Here is an 18,949-nt window from a genome sequence, read left to right on the forward strand (position 1 = left end):
CTGGAGTCAATTATTAAAGATGTAATAATGGGGCATTTGGATAGCAGTAAAAGGATTAGTCCAAGTCAACATGGATTTATGATTTTACAATGCATTTAAGCCTCTCCCATTTTTATGAGATGCATTCCTGGAATATGTAGGAAGTTTATTGTAACCTAGTGCTACTTGCCTGAACAATGGATGATATATCACTTAAATGCAATTGTTTTCAGTTGTGTGGAGAGACCTGTATATTGAAAATGCGTTTTGCCTCTAATATGTCAATTTACCTTAAATGTAGAAGAGCTTATTAAAATCTTCTTACAAAGACCATTAAGTATTTTCTTTCTATCCTCTTTTGGACCCAAGGCATAGCAGAGCTGCCAACTCTCACGAAGAGGTAAGGGAGGGAGAGATGGAAGGGAGGGAGAGAGGGAAGGGAGGGAGATCGCGAAGAGAGGGGGAGAGAGAGAGAGAGAGAGATCGAGAGAAGAGAGGGGAGCGAGAGATCGAGAGGAGGGGAGAGAGAGATCGAGAGGGGAGAGGGAGGAGGGGGAGAGGGAGAAGGGGGGGGGAGAAGGGGAAAGGGGGGACAGGGAGAAGGGGGGAGGGAGAAGGGGGGACAAGGGAGAAGGAGAGGGAGAGGGAGAGTGGAACGATAGCACATTATAATGCGCAGCCGTCCCATTCCGACCAAAGATTATAGAGCAGAGCTCCACTAGTATCTTTGATTGCGGCCGCCGCCACCGAACCCCCCGACCCACCATTGCACCCAAAGATGATAGAGCAGAGTTATATAATATTTGATTGCACCCTTCTTCACGGCGGGCTTGTGATCTTTGCTTGTGATGTCTTGACAATTCGAGGAATATAATGGGTAACAGCCGCCCATTCTCGGACTTGAATCTGAGCTCGAAAAATCTCCTGGTCACTGGACCTGATGTGTCCGCGGGCCATATTGTGGAGACCAATCCCTTACAAGAACAAAACCAAAAACGTACAGAAGTGTTAAAATTGTCTTTATTATTATGGTAAGTAAAGAACTATTAAAAATAAGTCTAATAACTTTCTAATGTACCGACAAACCCAGTTTCCCAATGGCCGTTGATGGGAGAACAGAAAATAACATTTTCACGACAGAATATCGACTGAAAATAATAAAAATATTTTCTCACCTTTCTTTTTTATTGGGGAACCTAAAGAATGACAGGTCGGGTCGTTTAGATTTACGATTAGAATACTTGATAGCAGAGCAGTGAGATGAAATTTAGATAAGGACGCCATGACAGTGTGGGGGAAGCCCAATAAATGCCTCAAAAAATGGCGTCGACGATCACACACGTCATACTACGCGTTTTTCGAGGAGTGGTCTATCTTGCTCCTCTAGGATCTTTGGGAATAACTGTGCATAGGGTGGTAAAGAAAGCTTTTGGTGTAGATAGGGTGGTAAAGAAAGCTTTTGGTGTGCTGGCCTTTTTAAATCAGAGCATTGAATATAGAAGTTGGGATATAATGTTAAAATTGTACAAGGCATTGGTGAGGCCAATTCTGGAGGATGGTGTACAATTTTGGTTGCCTAATTATAGGAAGGATGTCAACAAAATAGAGAGAGTACAGAGGAGATTTACTAGAATGTTGCCTGGGTTTCAGCAACTAAGTTACAGAGAAAAGTTGAACAAGTTAGGGCTTTATTCTTTGGAGCGCAGAAGGTTAAGGGGGGACTTGATAGAGGTCTTTAAAATGATGAGAGGGAGTTGACGTGGATAAGCTTTTCCCACTGAGAGTAGGGAAGATTCAAACAAGGGGACATGACTTGAGAATTAAGGGACAGAAGTTTAGGGGTAACATGAGGGGGAACTTTTTTACTCAGAGTGGTGGCTGTGTGGAATGAGCTTCCAGTGAAGGTGGTGGAGGCAGGTTCGTTTTTATCATTTAAAAATAAATTGGATAGTTATATGGACGGGAAAGGAATGGCGGGTTATGGTGTGAGCGCAGGTATATGGGACTAGGGGAGAATACGTGTTCGGCACGGACTAGAAGGGTCAAGATGGCCTGTTTCCGTGCTGTAATTGTTATATGGTTATATGGTTAATATTAGTTAAATGGAATGGTGAAGGATGTTGTACACACTTGAACAGAACCTCTTTGTTTATTTTATTTTTTTTAATCGCAGGACTGTGAATGCTCAGTAGCTTCTCCATGTGATAAGATCTACTTACCTTCCATGCAAAGGATGCCAGTCATTGCTACAAAGCCCTGACCTCTGTTCAATCATCTTCAGTTGCGTTGAGCTGGTCTTTTTTGCTTTGCTGGTTCCTCTCTTTTATCTTGGCCTACAATATCTGATAAATCGTTTTATGTGTACAATTGATGATGCAATTAAGAGAAATTAGCCATTGTTGTAAAGACCAGAGTTCTGTCCCATTAATAGGGAGGGTGATACACTGCCCTCCATAATGTTTGGGACAAAGACCCATCATTTATTTATTTTCCTCTGTACTCCACAATTTTGAGATTTGTAATAGAAAAAATTACAAGTGGTTAAAGTGCAAATTGTCAGATTTTAATAAAGGCCATTTTTATACATGTTGGTTTCACCATGTAGAAATTACAGCAGTGTTTATACATAGTCCCCCCCATTTCAGGGCACCATAATGTTTGGGACACAGCAATGTCATCTAAATGAAAGTAGTCATGTTTAGTAATTTGTTGCATGTCCTATGCATGCAATGACTGCTTGAAGTCTGCGATTCATGGACATCACCAGTTGCTGGGTGTCTTTCTGGTGATGCTCTGTCAGGCCTGTATTGCAGCCATCTTTAGCTTATGCTTGTTTTGGGTGCTAGTCCCCTTCAGTTTTCTCTTCAGCATATAAAAGGCATGCTCAATTGGGTTCCGATCGGGTGATTGACTTGGCCACTCAAGAACTGACCATTTTTTAGCTTTGGAAAAACTCCTTTGGTGCTTTAGCAGTATGTTTGGGATCTGTCTTGCTGTAGAATGAACTACCGGCCAATGAGTTTTGAGGCATTTGTTTGAACTTGAGCAGATAGGATGTGTCGATACCCTTCTGATTTATTATGCTACTACTATCAGCAGTTGTATCATCAATAAAGATAAGTGAGCCAGTACCTTCAGCAGCCATACATGCCCAGGCCATAACACCCCCACCACTGTGTTTCACAGATGAGGTGGTATGGTTTGGATCTTGGGCAGTTCATTCTCTCCTCCATCGATTGCTTTTGCAATCACTGAGATAAGTTAATCCCCGTCTCATCTGTCCACAAGACCTTTATACAGGACTGGGTTGCTCTTTGAAGTACTTCTTGGCAAACTGTAATCTGACCATCCTATTTTTGCGGCTAACCAGTGGTTTGCATCTTGCTCTGTAGTCTGTATTTCTGTTCATGAAGTCTTCTGCGGACAGTGGCCAATGACAAATCCACCCCTGAAGGGTGTTTCCGATCTATCGGACAGGTGTTTGGGGATTTAATTTATTACAGAGAGACTTCTTCTGTCATCAGATGTGGAGGTCTTCCTTGGCCTGCTGGTCCCTTTGCGATTAGTTAGCTCACCAGTGCTCTCTTTCTTATAAATGATGTTCTAAACAGTTGGTTTCTCTTAACAGTTTGATTCTTGTTTCTCGGTCTCATAATGGCTTCTTTGACATTGGCACAACTTTGTTTCTCACGTTGATAAACAGCAATAAAAGTTTCCAAAGGTGATGGAAAGACTGGATGAAAAAACTAGGTGTTGGGAGCTCTCTTATACCTGCATTATGGAGGCAATTAAACACACCTGAGCAATTACAAATGCCTGTAAAGCCGTGTGTCCCAAACATTATGGTGCCCTGAAATGGGGGAACTATGTATGAACACAGCTGTAATTTCTACATGGTGAAACCAAAATGTATACAAATATATACATATTTTTAATAAAATCTGACAATGTGCACTTTAACCACATGTGATTTTTTTTTTTTCTCTATTACAAATTTCAATTAATGGAGTACAGAGGCAAATAAATAAATGATGGGTCTTTGTCCCAAACATTATGGAGGGCACTACATGTGGCACTTTATATATGGAAGAAAAGACCATTGGAAATCTTATTTGTTGCGGCTGCAAACAACAACAACAACAACTTACCACATACATTGTTTTAATCATACTAGGCACTTGAAAGCAGTGTTATGAGCTGCACAGAATATTAGCAGTGGCCCAAAAATGAGCATTCATGAGTTTAAAAAAAAAAAAAAGTGATAATGGAGAAAATGTCATTCTCTCTCCAAGTTAAGCCAAACTGGGTAGCTTTTGATAGAACAGTGAAAATCATCAGTTTGCAAAACTTAAGAATTGAAACTCTGGATCGTATTAACATGATGATATCCTCTACATCGGTTGAAGTGCTGACAAATTAAAATGTACTATTCAGAAGTTAATGTCGACTGATGGAACGTTCCTGTACCGTCCTACATGTTCCATGTCAAGGGCCTACTAATTGTTTGCAATTATTTTCCTCGAGAACCACCAGCACCTCCTCCGCTAGACTGCATATCAGCACTTCTAAGATTCCATGTCAAGTGTGTCACAATACTTCTGCTTATTTTTCTCATTAAAAAACCCCACTGCTCTCTGCATCATAATATACAACCTCGGAGGAAAATAATGTTGTGTTAGAAATGCAACAACTGAGCAATTGAAATTATTCAGTCTTTTTCCTTCATGACGTTCAGTCAGTCATTCAATACATTCAAGGTATGATTTTGACATTGAAGGAGCCAAGAAGAGATGGGATTTGCACATGTAAGCATTGAGGTTAAAGATCATCAGGCATGATGTTATTGACTGGTAGAGGAGGCACAAGTGGTCAAAAGACATCCTATCTTGTATTTTTTTCCATTGTGAAGTAGTTTTGAGATGCATCATGGAAACAGGCTCGTCGGCCCACGAAGTGTACGCAGACCATTCGTCACCCGTTCAGATTAGTTATTTTACACCACTTTCTCATCCACTCCCTACACACAAGGGGCAATTTACAAAAGCCAATTAACCTATAAGCTTGGATGTCTTTGGGATGTGGGAAGACACCGGAAACCCACGCGGTCATAGGGAGAACGTACAAACCCCACGCAGGCAGCACCTGAGGGTAGGGTCGCACCAAGGTCTCTGCCGTTGTGAAGCATCAGCTAGCTGCAGTGCTGTCCTCAAATTATTTTTTGTAAACTTCAAAGTTGGAAGATTATACTTATTTTCCTGTAGCCGCTGTTTCTCTTATCTCTCAATCTAATGTTTGCTTCTTTCTGTTTGTGTCTCTGAATCCAAACCTGCAATTGAACCTAATCTGCTCTCTTTCAAGTCAGCCACTACACAAATTGTTACACTTTCTCGGTCTTTCTCTAAAAGTAGAATACTCAGACAGATCTGGGCTGTAAGTCTCTGCTATATTTTCTTTAAATGTATTGCTGTCGAATTGCCACATAGGACTCATCAATACCATTGTTTTTTTTAACATTTAACTTTCTCATTGCATCAACACGGTCAAGCCGTTGTTTCAATTGATGATTTAAAGAATGCTTTATATTCTTTTCAGATCACAAGCGAGACAAAATAGGGTGGGGATAATCACATGGCCATGTGGCATCAAGCCTTTAAAGACACACTGCCCTTTTTTCTTAATGAAGCTTCAACAGTCCCAGAGGAAGAGGACTTAAAGCCAATCGCTGGTTGGATGATAATAATCCAACTTTGAGAACTCTTTTGAATTAATATTTAATCGGGAATTTATTTTATATTTTATGCTTTAAAAATGGTGGGACCAGATAATCTAAATTTGGTGTTGATTCTTAAAGCTTTTAATAACATCCGTTGGAGGGATTTCTGAAATACCTGCCCAACCAATGCCTTCCTTCCACGATTTTCATGTTGTGACATTATGGAGTGAGAGACATTTTCAGCTTCATTATTAACATCTTTTGGGTACTTGTCTGATCTATTAAATTGTGAAGTAGTTTAGACGTAGTTCAAGATCTGTATCTCACACATTTATAATCGAATATATAAAGAACTAGACCAAGTGCAGACTCGTTGGGTCTGTTCCCCCAACGTGCGGTTGCGGGGGGGAGGTGGCAACACACACACACACACGGCGGAGGGGGGCTCTGAGCAAGGTGGCCAAAAACGACGGCCGTAGGTGGCGGCGTTCTCTCGGAAATCGCAGCACAGATCGCCAAAACCGGTCAAGAACAGAGTTTTAGTAATATAAGATTGTATCATGCTTCAAACTATTTTTGGAAGAGCTAGTAACTTAACCTTTCTTTCTGCTAAAAGATGAAAAATCTAATGGGAATTTGTTTTAATGGGGAAAATATTTATTAAAAATATATGTGAATGCCAACCTCGCAAACATTAAAAAAAAATAACAGCTCAAAAATAGTATTAGTATATAGTACTATAGCAATATTTCAAAGACATTTGGACAGGTACATGGATAGGACTAGTGTAGATGGGGCATATTGGTCGGCATGAGCAAGTTGGGTGAAGGGCCTGTTTCCATGCTGTATGACTGTAACTCTCATTGATGCAGACTGGTTTGCTGATATACCTATTCAAAAACAAACATCAATAAAGTAATTTGACCAAGACCATGTGAACTGTTTTAATGGCACAGATTTGGGGACTTTTATTTGTGATTCAGGATCATTTTCATGGTTCAGTTTTTCCATGAAAACTGAAATCTAGGATTCTTGCTTGTAACATGGGGAACATGCAAACTTATTAATCGTGCCTTTTAACATTCTCATCAAATTTCCATAAACAATGTAAATTGCACAGCAGAAGAAGACCAGACAACTGTTTATTTAGATTTCCAGTAACGGAGGTGAAGCTAGAGCTGTAAGTAATTACTGTAAAAGGCCTTGAAAGCTGAGTGGAAGTTTATGGTGACCATCAGTTTTCTTTCCTTAGCAGATTCAGTGAACTGGAAATGTGTTATACTTATCAAACATTAATTATATATTGATACGGAATAACTACAACGTGGTCTAAAATTTAAAAAAGTTATGTGGCATCTTTTGGAAAAAGAACTGTTTCTGTTTATTGAAATTTCACCAAAATACTGACGAAGGCTTGTGGTTTGGAGCATCCTATTTCAGATTCCAATCAGAGGTGTATTAAATGCTATGTTGGAATGCACGTTCTAATGACCATCTGCCACACTTAGTAAAAATTGAATAAGATAACAAACTGAATGAACAGCTGATTTGATGCCTGAAGTGGGCGCATGTGCGGAGCTCTTCTAGAGTGTGCGCATGCGCAGGACGTTTCTAGAGTGCGCATGCGCAGGACATTTCTGGAGTGTGCGCATGTGCGAAGTATTTTGGGTGGGAAAAGCCTGCGGAATCAGCCATGAGTTAGATTTAGTCGGGACACAACTTGTTCACTTAATGTACTACTTGATTCTGGCAGTTCAGAAAGTTTTATGTGAACAAGTCGTGTCCCGACTAAATCTAACTATAATTCCTTCATATAGAGAAATCTCGATGGCCCTGACAACTCTCAATACTCAAATTATAGGATCTTGTATTGTAGACTTTATTCTGAACAAAACTAGCTATAAATCTGTATGTCTTGGTATTTTGAAAAATTTGTGTAGCGATATAATTCTAGGTCAGGATTTCCAGAAACTGCACAGATCACTTCAAATAATGTATGAAGGAACTATGCCTGATCTTGTATTGTCAAAGCCACCAGTATTGTGTGGTCTTTCTGCTGCATCTGTTGAATGTCCTTCATTATTCACTAATTTATCCTCCAAGTGCAAGCCAATTGCTACAAAATCAAGACATTTTAGTAAAGATGATAGGAACTTTATCAACACAGAAGTAACTAATCTTTTACAAGAAGGGATTATAGAACCCAGTTCTTCCCCTTGGAGGGCACAAGTTGTTGTGGTTAAGAGCCTTGGAGAGACACAGAAAGAGACTCTGCATTGATTACTCTCAAACTCTCAAACTATAAACCAGTTCACGGAGCTTGATGCATATCCATTACCTCGAATAGAAGAGATTATCAATACATTAGCTAAGTATCTAAATATCTTAATTCTCTACTTTTGACTTAAAAAGTGCTTACTATCAAATTCCTCTGAAGGAATCAGAAGATACACCGCGTTTGAAACAAATGGGAAATTATATCACTACTGCAGAGTTCCTTTTGGGGTAACTAATGGCGTGGCTGTTTATCAGAGAGAGATGGACAAACTTGTTGAACAGGAAAACCTTAAAGATACTTTCCCTTATCTCGATAATATAACTATTGCAGGAAAAGACCAAACTGAACATGATGAAAATATACAACGGTTTTTAGATGTTGTACATTCTAAAAATCTAACATTAAATGAGGCTGTCAATAACATCAGTATCAGGCCTCACTTACCCAGACCTGCAACGGACCCCAATTATATTTTATCCGCCGGAAGATCCACCGCTTCAATCAACAATTCCTGGCCCATCTGAACTACACCAAGGACCTCAAATTATCCCGCCTCCAGGCCTCTCCCGACGGCCCGCAACACCCGCAGACTCCGGGCCCCGACTCTGCCCTGCATCGCCTGCCCGAGTCCCGCGACGCCATCTTGGCCACGAGGAGCGCCTTCAACACTCACCAGGACGCCGCCTCCACCGACCTCCGCGTTGATGCTGCCGCCGCCGACACTCACCTGCCCACCGATAACGCCCAGCCTCGCCGCTACGGTAACTCCGACTTTCTTCTCCCCGCCGATTCCTCCGACCCTCGCCGCTCTCTGGGACAACCTAGCCTCATCGCCGCACCGGGCCTACCCTACGCCGCCGTCTCACCGGGCCTCCCCAATAACGCCGCCGGACCCGGCCTACCGGGCATCGCCGCCGGACCTGACCCCGACCCACCGGGCATCGCCGCCGGACCCGACCCCGACCCACCGGGCATCGCCGCGGGACCGGGGCCTTCCCAGCATGGCCGCTGCACCGCACCCCGCTCATCTCGTCGCGTTCCCGGGCTAGCCGAGCCTTGCCGCCGCGCCGACCATCCGCCCACCGGGACCTCCCACAAATCGCCCGCGGACCCCGACTCAACCGACCATCGACGCCGAACATCGGGTCCGCTGACCCGCGCCACTGGACTCTTACCATCGGGTCCGTCGACCCACGCCTCTGGACCACCACCATCGGGTCCGCTGACCCTCGCCACTCCACCTCCCCCCTACAACCAACAGCCGTCGCCTTACCTGGAGCCTGGACTCTCCACTGGGCCTGAAGCCCTCACGCTGCTCACTCCCTCTCTCCTGGGTTTGACTCCACTGGGTCCTAGTGCTAGTCGACCCAGCCTGGCTCACCTCAGTGGCAGTTCGACTGAGTCTCCTCCCCCCACCCCCTCTAACTGTAAGTCTCCTCCCCCCACCCCCTCTAACTGTGTGGCCCCTGCTCTTCCCCACCCACACCACAGCCCTCTCACCCCCCCCACCCCCTGACCACCCACCACCCCCCCACCCACACATCGCCTCGTCCCCACCTGCCTTCCTCCGGACCCACCCCCCATCCCTGTCGAGTGTTCACCATCCCCCCCGCCCCTCCCCCTCTCCAACACCGAACGGTCCGTCCTCAACAGAGGTCTTACCTTTGTCCCCCTCCGTCCCCACCTCAATGAATTCCGCGCACACCACGACTTGGAGCGCTTCTACCGTCGCCTCCGCCTCACAGCTTTCTTCCATGGGAAGGAGTCCTCACCCCCCCACTGATGACCCCTTTTCCCCGTCTCCAACGCACCCCCTCCTCGTGGAACCCGCCTCGTGGCCAATTTCCGGCTTTAGAACTTTTTATCCCTAACTGCCGTCGCGACATCAACCGCCTCAACTTCTCCACTCCCCTGTCTCACTCCAATCTCTCACCACAGGAACGCTCTGCCATCGACTCACTACGCAACAACCCAGATTTGGTTATCAAACCCGCTGACAAGGGAGGTGCCGTGGTAGTCTGGCGCGCCGATCTCTACAAAGCTGAGGCCACGCGCCAACTATCGGACACCTCCTCCTACTTACCCCTGGACCATGACCCCACTGACGAGCACCAGGCCACCATCTCCAGCACCATCACCGACTTCATCCGCTCCAATGCCCTACCCGACCTAGCCTCCAACCGCATCCTTCCCCCAGCCCCGCACAGCCCGATTTTACCTTCTCCCTAAAATCCACAAACCAGATTGTCCCGGAAGACCCATTGTCTCCGCCTGTTCGTGCCCCACCGAACTCATTTCCAAATACCTTGACTCCATCCTATCACCCTTGGTTAAATCCCTCCCTACCTATGTCCAAGACACCTCAGACACTCTCCGTCGTCTCCGCGCATTCAATTCTCTAGGCCCTCACCCCCTCATCTTCACCATGGACGTCCAATCACTATACACCTCCATCCCCCACCACGATGGTCTCACAGCCCTCCGGTTCTTCCTCGACCAGAGAAGCAACCCATACCCAGCCACTGACACTCTCCTCCGCCTAGCGGAGCTGGTCCTTACCCTCAATAACTTCGAGTTCGACTCCTCCCACTTCCTCCAAATACAAGGCGTAGCTATGGGCACACGCATGGGCCCCAGCTATGCCTGCCTATTTGTAGGTTACGTCGAACAATCCTTGTTCCATACATACCAGGGCCCCATCCCCAACCTCTACCTCCGCTACATCGACGACTGCTTTGGTGCCACCTCCTGCACCCACACACAACTGACTGACTTCATCCACTTCACCACTAATTTCCACCCGGCACTGAAATACACCTGGACCATCTCCGACACTTCCCTACCATTCCTTGACCTCACTATCTCCATTGCAGGTGATAGACTTCTAACCGACATACACTATAAACCCACTGACTCCCATGGCTATCTGGACTACACTTCTTCCCACCCTGCTTCCTGTAAGGACTCCATCCCCTACTCCCAATTCCTCCGTCTACGCCGTATCTGCTCCACGGATGAGGCGTTCCACACCAGGACATCTGAAATGTCCTCACTATTCAGGGAACGGGGGTTCCCCTCCTCCACCATAAATGAGGCTCGCACCAGGGTCTCTTCCATACCCCGCAACACTGCTCTCTCTCCCCATCCCCGCACTCGCAACAAGGGCCGAGTCCCCCTAGTCCTCACCTTTCACCCCACCAGCCATCACATACAAAAAATAATCCTCCGTCAGTTTCGCCACCTCCAACGTGACCCCACTACTGGCCACATCTTCCCATCTCCCCCCATATCTGCCTTCCGCAAAGACCGCTCCCTCCATAACTCCCTTGTCAATTCTTCCCTTCCCTCTCGGTCCACCCCCTCCCCGGGCACTTTCCCTTGCGGCCGCAGCAGATGCAACACTTGTCCCTTTACCTCCCCCCTCAACTCCTTTCAGGGACCTAAGCAATCGTTCCAGGTGCGACAGAGGTTTACCTGCATCTCTTCCAACCTCATCTATTGCGTCCGCTGCTCTAGATGTCAGCAGATCTATATCGGTGAGACCAAGCGGAGGTTGGGCGATCGTTTCGCCGAACACCTCCGCTCGGTCCGCAATAACCTAGCTGACCTCCCGGTGGCTCAGCACTTCAACTCCCCCTCCCACTCCGTCTCCGACCTCTCTGTCCTGGGTCTCCTCCATGGCCACAGCGAGCAGCACCGGAAATTGGAGGAACAGCACCTCATATTCCGTTTGGGGAGTCTGCACCCCGGGGGCATGAACATCGACTTCTCCCAATTCTGTTAGTCCTTGCTGTCTCCTCCCCTTCCTCAGCTCCCCTGCTGTCTCCTCCCACCCTCCAGCCTTCCGGCTACTCCTCCTTTTCCCTTTCTTGTCCCCACCCACCCCCACCCCTGATCAGTCTGAAGAAGGTTTTCGGCCCGAAACGTTGCCTATTTCCTTCGCTCCATAGATGCTGCTGCACCCCGCTGAGTTTCTCCAGCTTTTCTGTGTAACCTTCGATTCTCCAGCATCTGCAGTTCCCTCTTTATCACCAATTAATATTCTTGGTTATTGGGTTGGAAATGATATAATCAAGCCTGATCCAGAAAGACTCCGCCCACTCCAAGAGATACCTGTTCCAGCAACATTAAACTCTCTACGAAGGGTTCTTGGGATGTTTGCATATTATGCTAAATGGATACCAAATTTTTCTGACAAAATTCAACCTTTGATTAGAGCAAAATCTTTCCCCCTTGACTCTACAGCAATTGGTGCCTTTACTTCTTTAAAGAAACAATTGGAATCTGCGACATTACACGCCATCGATGAGGATCTCCCCTTTGTTGTTGAATGTGATGCCTCTGATTTAGCAGTATCAGCTACATTAAATCAAGGAGGACGACTTTCATGTCTCGTACTCTCCAAGGTAGTGAATTGCACTACCTATCCGTCGAAAAGGAAGCTACAGCAATTATTGAAGCAGTGAGGAAATGGAGTAATTTCCTTGCTCGACAGCACTTCACTTTGTTAACAGATCAGCGTTCAGTAGCTTTTATGCTGGATAATCGGAAACGAACGAAGATTAAAAATAGTAATAGAGGATTGAATTATCCGCATATAGTTATTCAATTGAGTATTGCCCTGGTAAGGATAATGTTGCTCCGGACACATTAATTCGCACATTTTGTGCCTCTGTTCATTTTTCTGCACTCACTGATCTTCACAATGGGCTGTGTCATCCTGGAGTCACTCGTTTGTTACACCATGTTCGTTCCAAAAATTTACCTTTCTCTATAGAAGATGTGAAGATGACGTGTGCTTTATGTAGAATCTGTGCTGAATTAAAACCAAGGTTCTTCCGTCTTGAAGAAGGAAGATTGATCAAAGCTACTCAACCTATGGAACGTTTGAGCATTGACTTCAAAGGGCCTTTACCATCCTCCTCTCGAAATTTTTATATACTTACCTTAGTTGATGAATATTCGAGGTTTCCATTTGCCTTGTCCAAATATTTCAGCTGCTATGGTTATCAAATGTTTAGATCAACTGTTTTCATTCTGTGGATTTCCAAGTTACATACATTCTGATAGGGGCACCTCATTCATGTCAAAAGATTTAAAGGACTACCTTTAGAGAGGAATTGCAACAAGTAAAACAACACCATATCATCCTATTGGAAATGGTCAGGTTGAGAGGTATAACGGAATTATTTGGAAAGCAGTGAAACTGGCTTTAAAGTCAAATGATATACCAGATCAGCAGTGGGAATGTGTTCTACCAGATGCATTACACTCCATCAGATCTCTACTGTCAACTGCTACCAATACTACTCCACACGAGCGGTTCTTTAACTTCAAACGGCGTTCTTCTAGTGGTACTTCTCTGCCATCATGGTTGATGAGCCCTGGGCCCGTGTTGCTTCATCGTTATGCCCGATTAAATAAGAATGAACCTATTGTTTTGAACTGACTGATGTCAACCCTTCTTATGCAACTATCAATTATCGGGATGGACGTCAGTCAACTGTCTCACTTTGTGACCTTGCACTATGTCCATCTTCTCCATCAGCTCCGTCACTTCCTGATAACATTAATCGAGAACTTCCTCCGTCACATCCGTCGCTTCTTGATAACACTAATCGGGAACTTCCTCCAACACTTCCAGCATCCTCTATGGAAACTTCTACAAGAAATTCTAAAATTGAAAATCTAAATAACAATATGAGTGAAGTTGATGACCAAGCAATATAGCTACCCCCAGCTATTGAAACACCGGTATCTCCTGAGGCTCCAGTGCTGCGATGGTCATCAAGACGTATGTTAGAAATTTTCCAACAAAGACTATTACAAAAACGGAGGTAGAAACTGAACAAACTTTATTGTGAGCCCAAGTGGCTGTGGGAGTCCTCTCTGAGCTAATGCTGAAAACCATCTCTTTTATACATTGATTTAGACAAAAAGCATCCAGACAAATGGTAATGAACAAGGACACTCAGAATTCAAAGGAAATAACATTTAGCTGTGAAAAGTTGCACCGGGGCAAGATTAGCCGTTCTGCAAGTTCTGTGACTCTTAATCTCCGAGACCTGTCAATTACTTGTGCCCAGGCAGTTTCGGTAAACAATCTTGTGCAGACACAGATAGAATACACAAGGAAATAGTTACATAAAATTAAAAAAAAACGAAGGAGCTGATCATGGACTTTAGGAGGGCACATCATCCGAGGACGTACACTTCATTGAGGATAAATGGGGATCCTGTGGATAGGGTGAACTGTTTTAAATATCTGGGAGTCCACATCTCTGAGGATATGACATGGGCATCACACGCCTCAGCACTCGTGAGTAAGGCAAGGCAGCGCCTTTACCACCTCAGGCAATTGAGGAAATTCAGAGTGTCTCCGAGGATCCTCCAGTGCTTCTACACAGCGGCGGTGGAAAGCATCTTGTCCGGGAACATTACCATCTGGTTTGGGAATTGCTCTGCCAAGGACAAGAAGGCTCTGCAGAGAGTAGTGCGTTCGGCCGAACGCACTATGGGAACTTCACTCATCCCCCTGCAGGAACTATACAACAGGAGGTGCAACTCCAGAGCAAACAAAATCATGGGAGACCCCTTCCACCCCTGCAACGGACTGTTCCAGCTGCTACGGTCAGGCAAACGCCTCCGTTGCCATGCGGTGAGAACGGAGAGGTTGAGAAGGAGTTTCTTCCCAGAGGCAATTCGGACTGTAAACGCCCATCTCACCAGGGACTAACTCTACAGAACGTTTTTCCTTCCATTATTTACTATGTAAAAGAATATGTGTGTTATGATTGTGTTTATAATTTGTTTGGTTGTTTTGTTGTTGTCTTTTGCACAAAAGTCCGCGAGCATTGCCACTTTCATTTCACTGCACATCTCGTATGTGTATGTGACAAATAAACTTGACTTGACTTGACTTGACTTTTCCATCAACGTATTAAACCTCCTGACCACCTCAACTTATAAATAGGAGGGGAGAATGAAGTGGGCGCATGTGCGGAGCTCTTCTAGAGTGTGCGCATGCGCAGGACATTTCCGGAGTGTGCGCATGTGTGAAGTATTTTGGGCGGGAAAAGCCTGCGGAATCAGCCATGTTTGCCAGACGTTTCTGAGTTTATGTATTAAAGAAATAAGTTGCTTAAAGTTTAAATAAAGTTAAGTTAATTACGAGTAGTGAAAGTTTCATTTATCTCACAACAATGCCATCTACAAATATCTCCCAGCTGACAGCTTTGAACATTACCGCTGCTTAGCATGTTCATTCTACACCCACCCGTGCTATTTAAAGGGATGTATAGAAGGTTGTCACTGAAATATATTAAAGCATCAGACTGCGTGTGGCTGTTAATGCAAAAACGGCTCAGAATAGTTGAGTATTTAAAGCATCTTCTAGATGGGTGTAGCATCTAGATTTTTGGCAGTGAGTGCTGCGTATTAAGGAGACTTCATTTCATTCCCTGCTGCCAGAGATGAGTGGACTGAATGAATAGGAGTGAGGAACGGGAATTGAGGGATCCGTTTACATATAAAAACAATAAATGAGCTTGGAAATTGAGGGGGTTTGAGTTATTGATACATCATCAATACATTTCTGTCCAAGCTCTGTGCAAACAAATGATTTATGAACAATGTGCAACCCACAACCACAGCTTGTTATGATGAGTGTTTCATTGAACCTTGATGTGTCTGGTTAATTGCATGCTGATAATGGAGATATTTGCAAGATGGTGCAGTTTGCAGCACTTTGCTACATAACTGACTGAGGCACTTCATTACAATAGATAATACACAATAGACAATAGGTGCAGTAGGCCCTTTGAAGAATCAAGTTCCCTGAAGTGATTTCAAACCACCAGGTTTAGGTCTCAAACACTCGAGGCCTAAAATATCTTAAATTAGTCACCTTAAGATTCCTGAATGTTTAAACCCTAGATGATTTTTTCCCCCTTCTTGTCTGATCTCAATTAATTTTGCAATGCACTTAAAATGTAATCAATGTCTTTAAACTAGATAGTACTCCAATTCATTCAACAGCAGTGTAACCTTCGGGAAAACAGAATCATTGAGTGGTGCAACATGGAAATGGGTCCTTTGGTCTGCCGTGTCCATGCCAATCAAGTTGGCATATTGGACTAGTCCTTACCGGCTTTTCGCCCACAATCCTCTAACCCTCTCTATCCGTATATCTGTTAAAATGTATTTTAGAAGCCATCATTGGATCTGCTTCTGTAGCTTTCTCTGGCAGCTGATTCTGCTTCTGAGTATAAAAGTTGTTTGAATACCTTCTTAAATCTCTCCACTCTCACCGTAAGCCGATGCCCAGTAGTTTTAGAATCAGCTACCCAGGAGAAAAGGACTGAGAACATTCACCTTATCTTTGTCCTTCATCACGTTGTGTACCTTGATAAAGTTACCCTTCAGCTTCCTGTGCTCAAAAGAAAATTGTTAATATTGATTATAAACAGTTGGATTGAACCCTACCAAATAAAGAAAAGCCTAGTTACAGCAGATGTGGAAATGACATCTGTTTCCAATAGTGGGAGAATCTAGCATCAGTGGGCACAACAGCCTCACAGTAAAAGCATGGAGATAAGAAGGAATGTCTTTAGCCAGAGGGTGCTGAATCTGTGGAACACATTGCCAAAGGCTGTGGAGGCCAAGTCATGAAGTATTTTTATGAATTAAGATGAATACTTTAAATACTCCACACATTCTAGTAGCAAAAATGACAGTGTTTGTTTAAATCTTTCTCTAGAAAAAGAACAAAAAAGGATCCATTGATTTACCTACAATCAAGTGTGCCGAAATTGTGAAGCATGACTCTAGCCCTATTCCTTGTCAAAACAAGTATCCCTTTCAGGTCTGTAACATTGTTTAATATTTTGGGTGTATTTTTACTTTTTATTGGATGTGGATTATGCTACAAGGCTGTTATTATCCAGCGGTCACTGCAGTTTAGCTTCCCTTTGCTTCTCTGGCTCTGTGGTTAAGGTGTGTAGCAATTTCCAGGATCTTTATGTCATGATTCAAGTAAAGAGAGTGTATTTGAATCCCAAACCAGCATAGTTTATGGCTGTAAACCATTTGAGCACTTTATAAATTTATGACCATGACCTTCTCACAGTTATTTACAGAGGGAGTATTTGAACAATTTTTGCAGTGCATTCTAGAACAGTTGTGTGGGGGATTGATATTGCAACCTGCAGCACACAAAAAAAAGAATCACCAATCCTCTGCCACTCCTGCGGGAGAAAATCATGGTAGAACCAATAAGCATTGGCTGGTTTATATATAATGAGACTGCAGAATCTCTGCAGATCCTCCCCTCGATCCCCCAAAAGCTTTCAAAGCCACACATTGCACGTTGCTGCTGCTTCTGCCGCTTCACCTGGCTTAAACTGCCAATAAACTTTTTGAGCACTAGTCAAGTTGGAATCCTCGCTGCTGCCGATGTCCTCACTGATTATTTGGGGCGGTTGGGATTTATTAGCCTCTTCTCAATTCTTAACATGAAGTCAATCTTACTGCAATCGTTCCGAAACATTTACTCCAGTGCATTTAGAAAGTATTCAGACCCATTCACTTTTTCAACATTTTGTTATGTTATAGCCTTACCCTAAAATGGATTAAATTCATTTTTGTATCAACAATCTACACACAATACCTCATAATAAAAAAGGGAAAACAGGTGTTTAGAAACGTTTGCAAAGTTATTTAAAATAAATTACTGAAATATCACATATACATAAGTATTCAGACCCTTTGCTATCATATCATATTTATATACTTTTATTTCTGTGTGCGTGTGTCCCCCCCCTTCTCCCCCCCCTCTTCTCCCCCCCCCCTCTTCTCCCCCCCTCTTCTCCCCTTTTCCCCCCTCCCCCCTCTCTTACCCCCCTCTCCCCTCTTACCCCCCTCTTTCCCCCCCCCCCTCTTCCCCCCCCTTCCCCCCTCCCCCCCCCCCCCCCCCCCCCCCCCCCCCCCCCCCCCCCCCCCCCCTCTCTTCCCCCCTCTCTTTCTCTCTCTCTCCCCCCTCCTCCCCCCCCTCCCCCCCCCCCCCCCCCCCCCCCCCCTCCTCCCCCCCCCCCCCCCCCCCCCCCCCCCCCCCTCCCCCCCCCCCCCCCCTCCCCCCCCCCCCCCCCCCCCCCCCCCCCCCTCCCCCCCCCCTCCCCCCCCCCCCCCCCCCCCCCCCCCCCTCCCCCCTCCCCCCCCCCCCCCTCTTCCCCCCCCCCCCCTTCCCCCCCCTCCCCCCTCCCCCCCCCGCCTTCCCCCCCCCTTCCCCCCCCCCCCCTCTTCCCCCCCCCCCCCCCTCTTCCCCCCCCCCCCCCCCCCCCTCTCCCCCCCCCCCCCCCCCCCCTTCCCCCCCTCCCCCCCCCCTTCTCCCCCCCCCTTCTCCCCCCCCTTCTCCCCCTCTCTTCTCCCCCCCCTCCCCCCTCTCTCCCCCCCCCCTCCCCTCTTCTCCCCCCCTCCCCTCTTCTCCCCCCCCTTCTCTCTCCCCCCCCTTCTCCCCCCCTTCTTCCCCCCCTTCCCCCCCCCCCCTTCTCCCCCCCCTTCTCTCTCCCCCCCCTCCCCCCCTCCCCCCCTCTCCCCCCCCCCCCCTCTCCCCCCCTCCCCTCTTCTCCCCCCCCCTCCCCTCCCCTCCCCTTCCCCCCCTTCCCCCCCCCCCCCCCCCCCCCCCCCCCCTCCCCCCTCCCCCCCCCCTCCCCTCTTCTCCCCCCCCCTCCCCTCCCCTCTTCTCCCCCCTCCCCTCTTCTCCCCCGCCCTCTTTCGCTTCTCTCCCCCTCCTTTCCCCCCCCCCCCTCTTTCTCCCCCCCCCTCTCTCTCCCCCTCCCTCTTCTCTCCCCCTCCCTCTTCTCTCCCCCCCCTCCCCTCTACCCACCCCTCTCCCCACCCAGCTAAGGTTCATCCTGTTTCCATTGATTATCCTTGAGATGTTTCTACAACTTGATTAGAGTCCACCAGTGGTAAATTAAATT

The 18,949-nt window shown here is 46.1% G+C and overlaps 1 protein-coding gene across 4 annotated transcripts in view; it reads left to right on the forward strand.

Annotated features, from left to right (window-relative positions):
• tec (tec protein tyrosine kinase) overlaps positions 1-18,949 on the forward strand; it is a 116,748-nt gene that overhangs the window by 23,366 nt on the left and 74,433 nt on the right. For all 4 annotated transcript variants that reach the window (XM_055636585.1, XM_055636602.1, XM_055636594.1 and 1 more), the window contains one exon: positions 16,729-16,833. In XM_055636585.1, coding sequence (XP_055492560.1) covers positions 16,729-16,833 — 105 coding nt within the window. The remainder of the gene's footprint in view (positions 1-16,728; positions 16,834-18,949) is intronic.

Source organism: Leucoraja erinacea, chromosome 1, assembly GCF_028641065.1.
Source record: "Leucoraja erinacea ecotype New England chromosome 1, Leri_hhj_1, whole genome shotgun sequence".
Taxonomy (NCBI): domain Eukaryota; kingdom Metazoa; phylum Chordata; class Chondrichthyes; order Rajiformes; family Rajidae; genus Leucoraja; species Leucoraja erinaceus.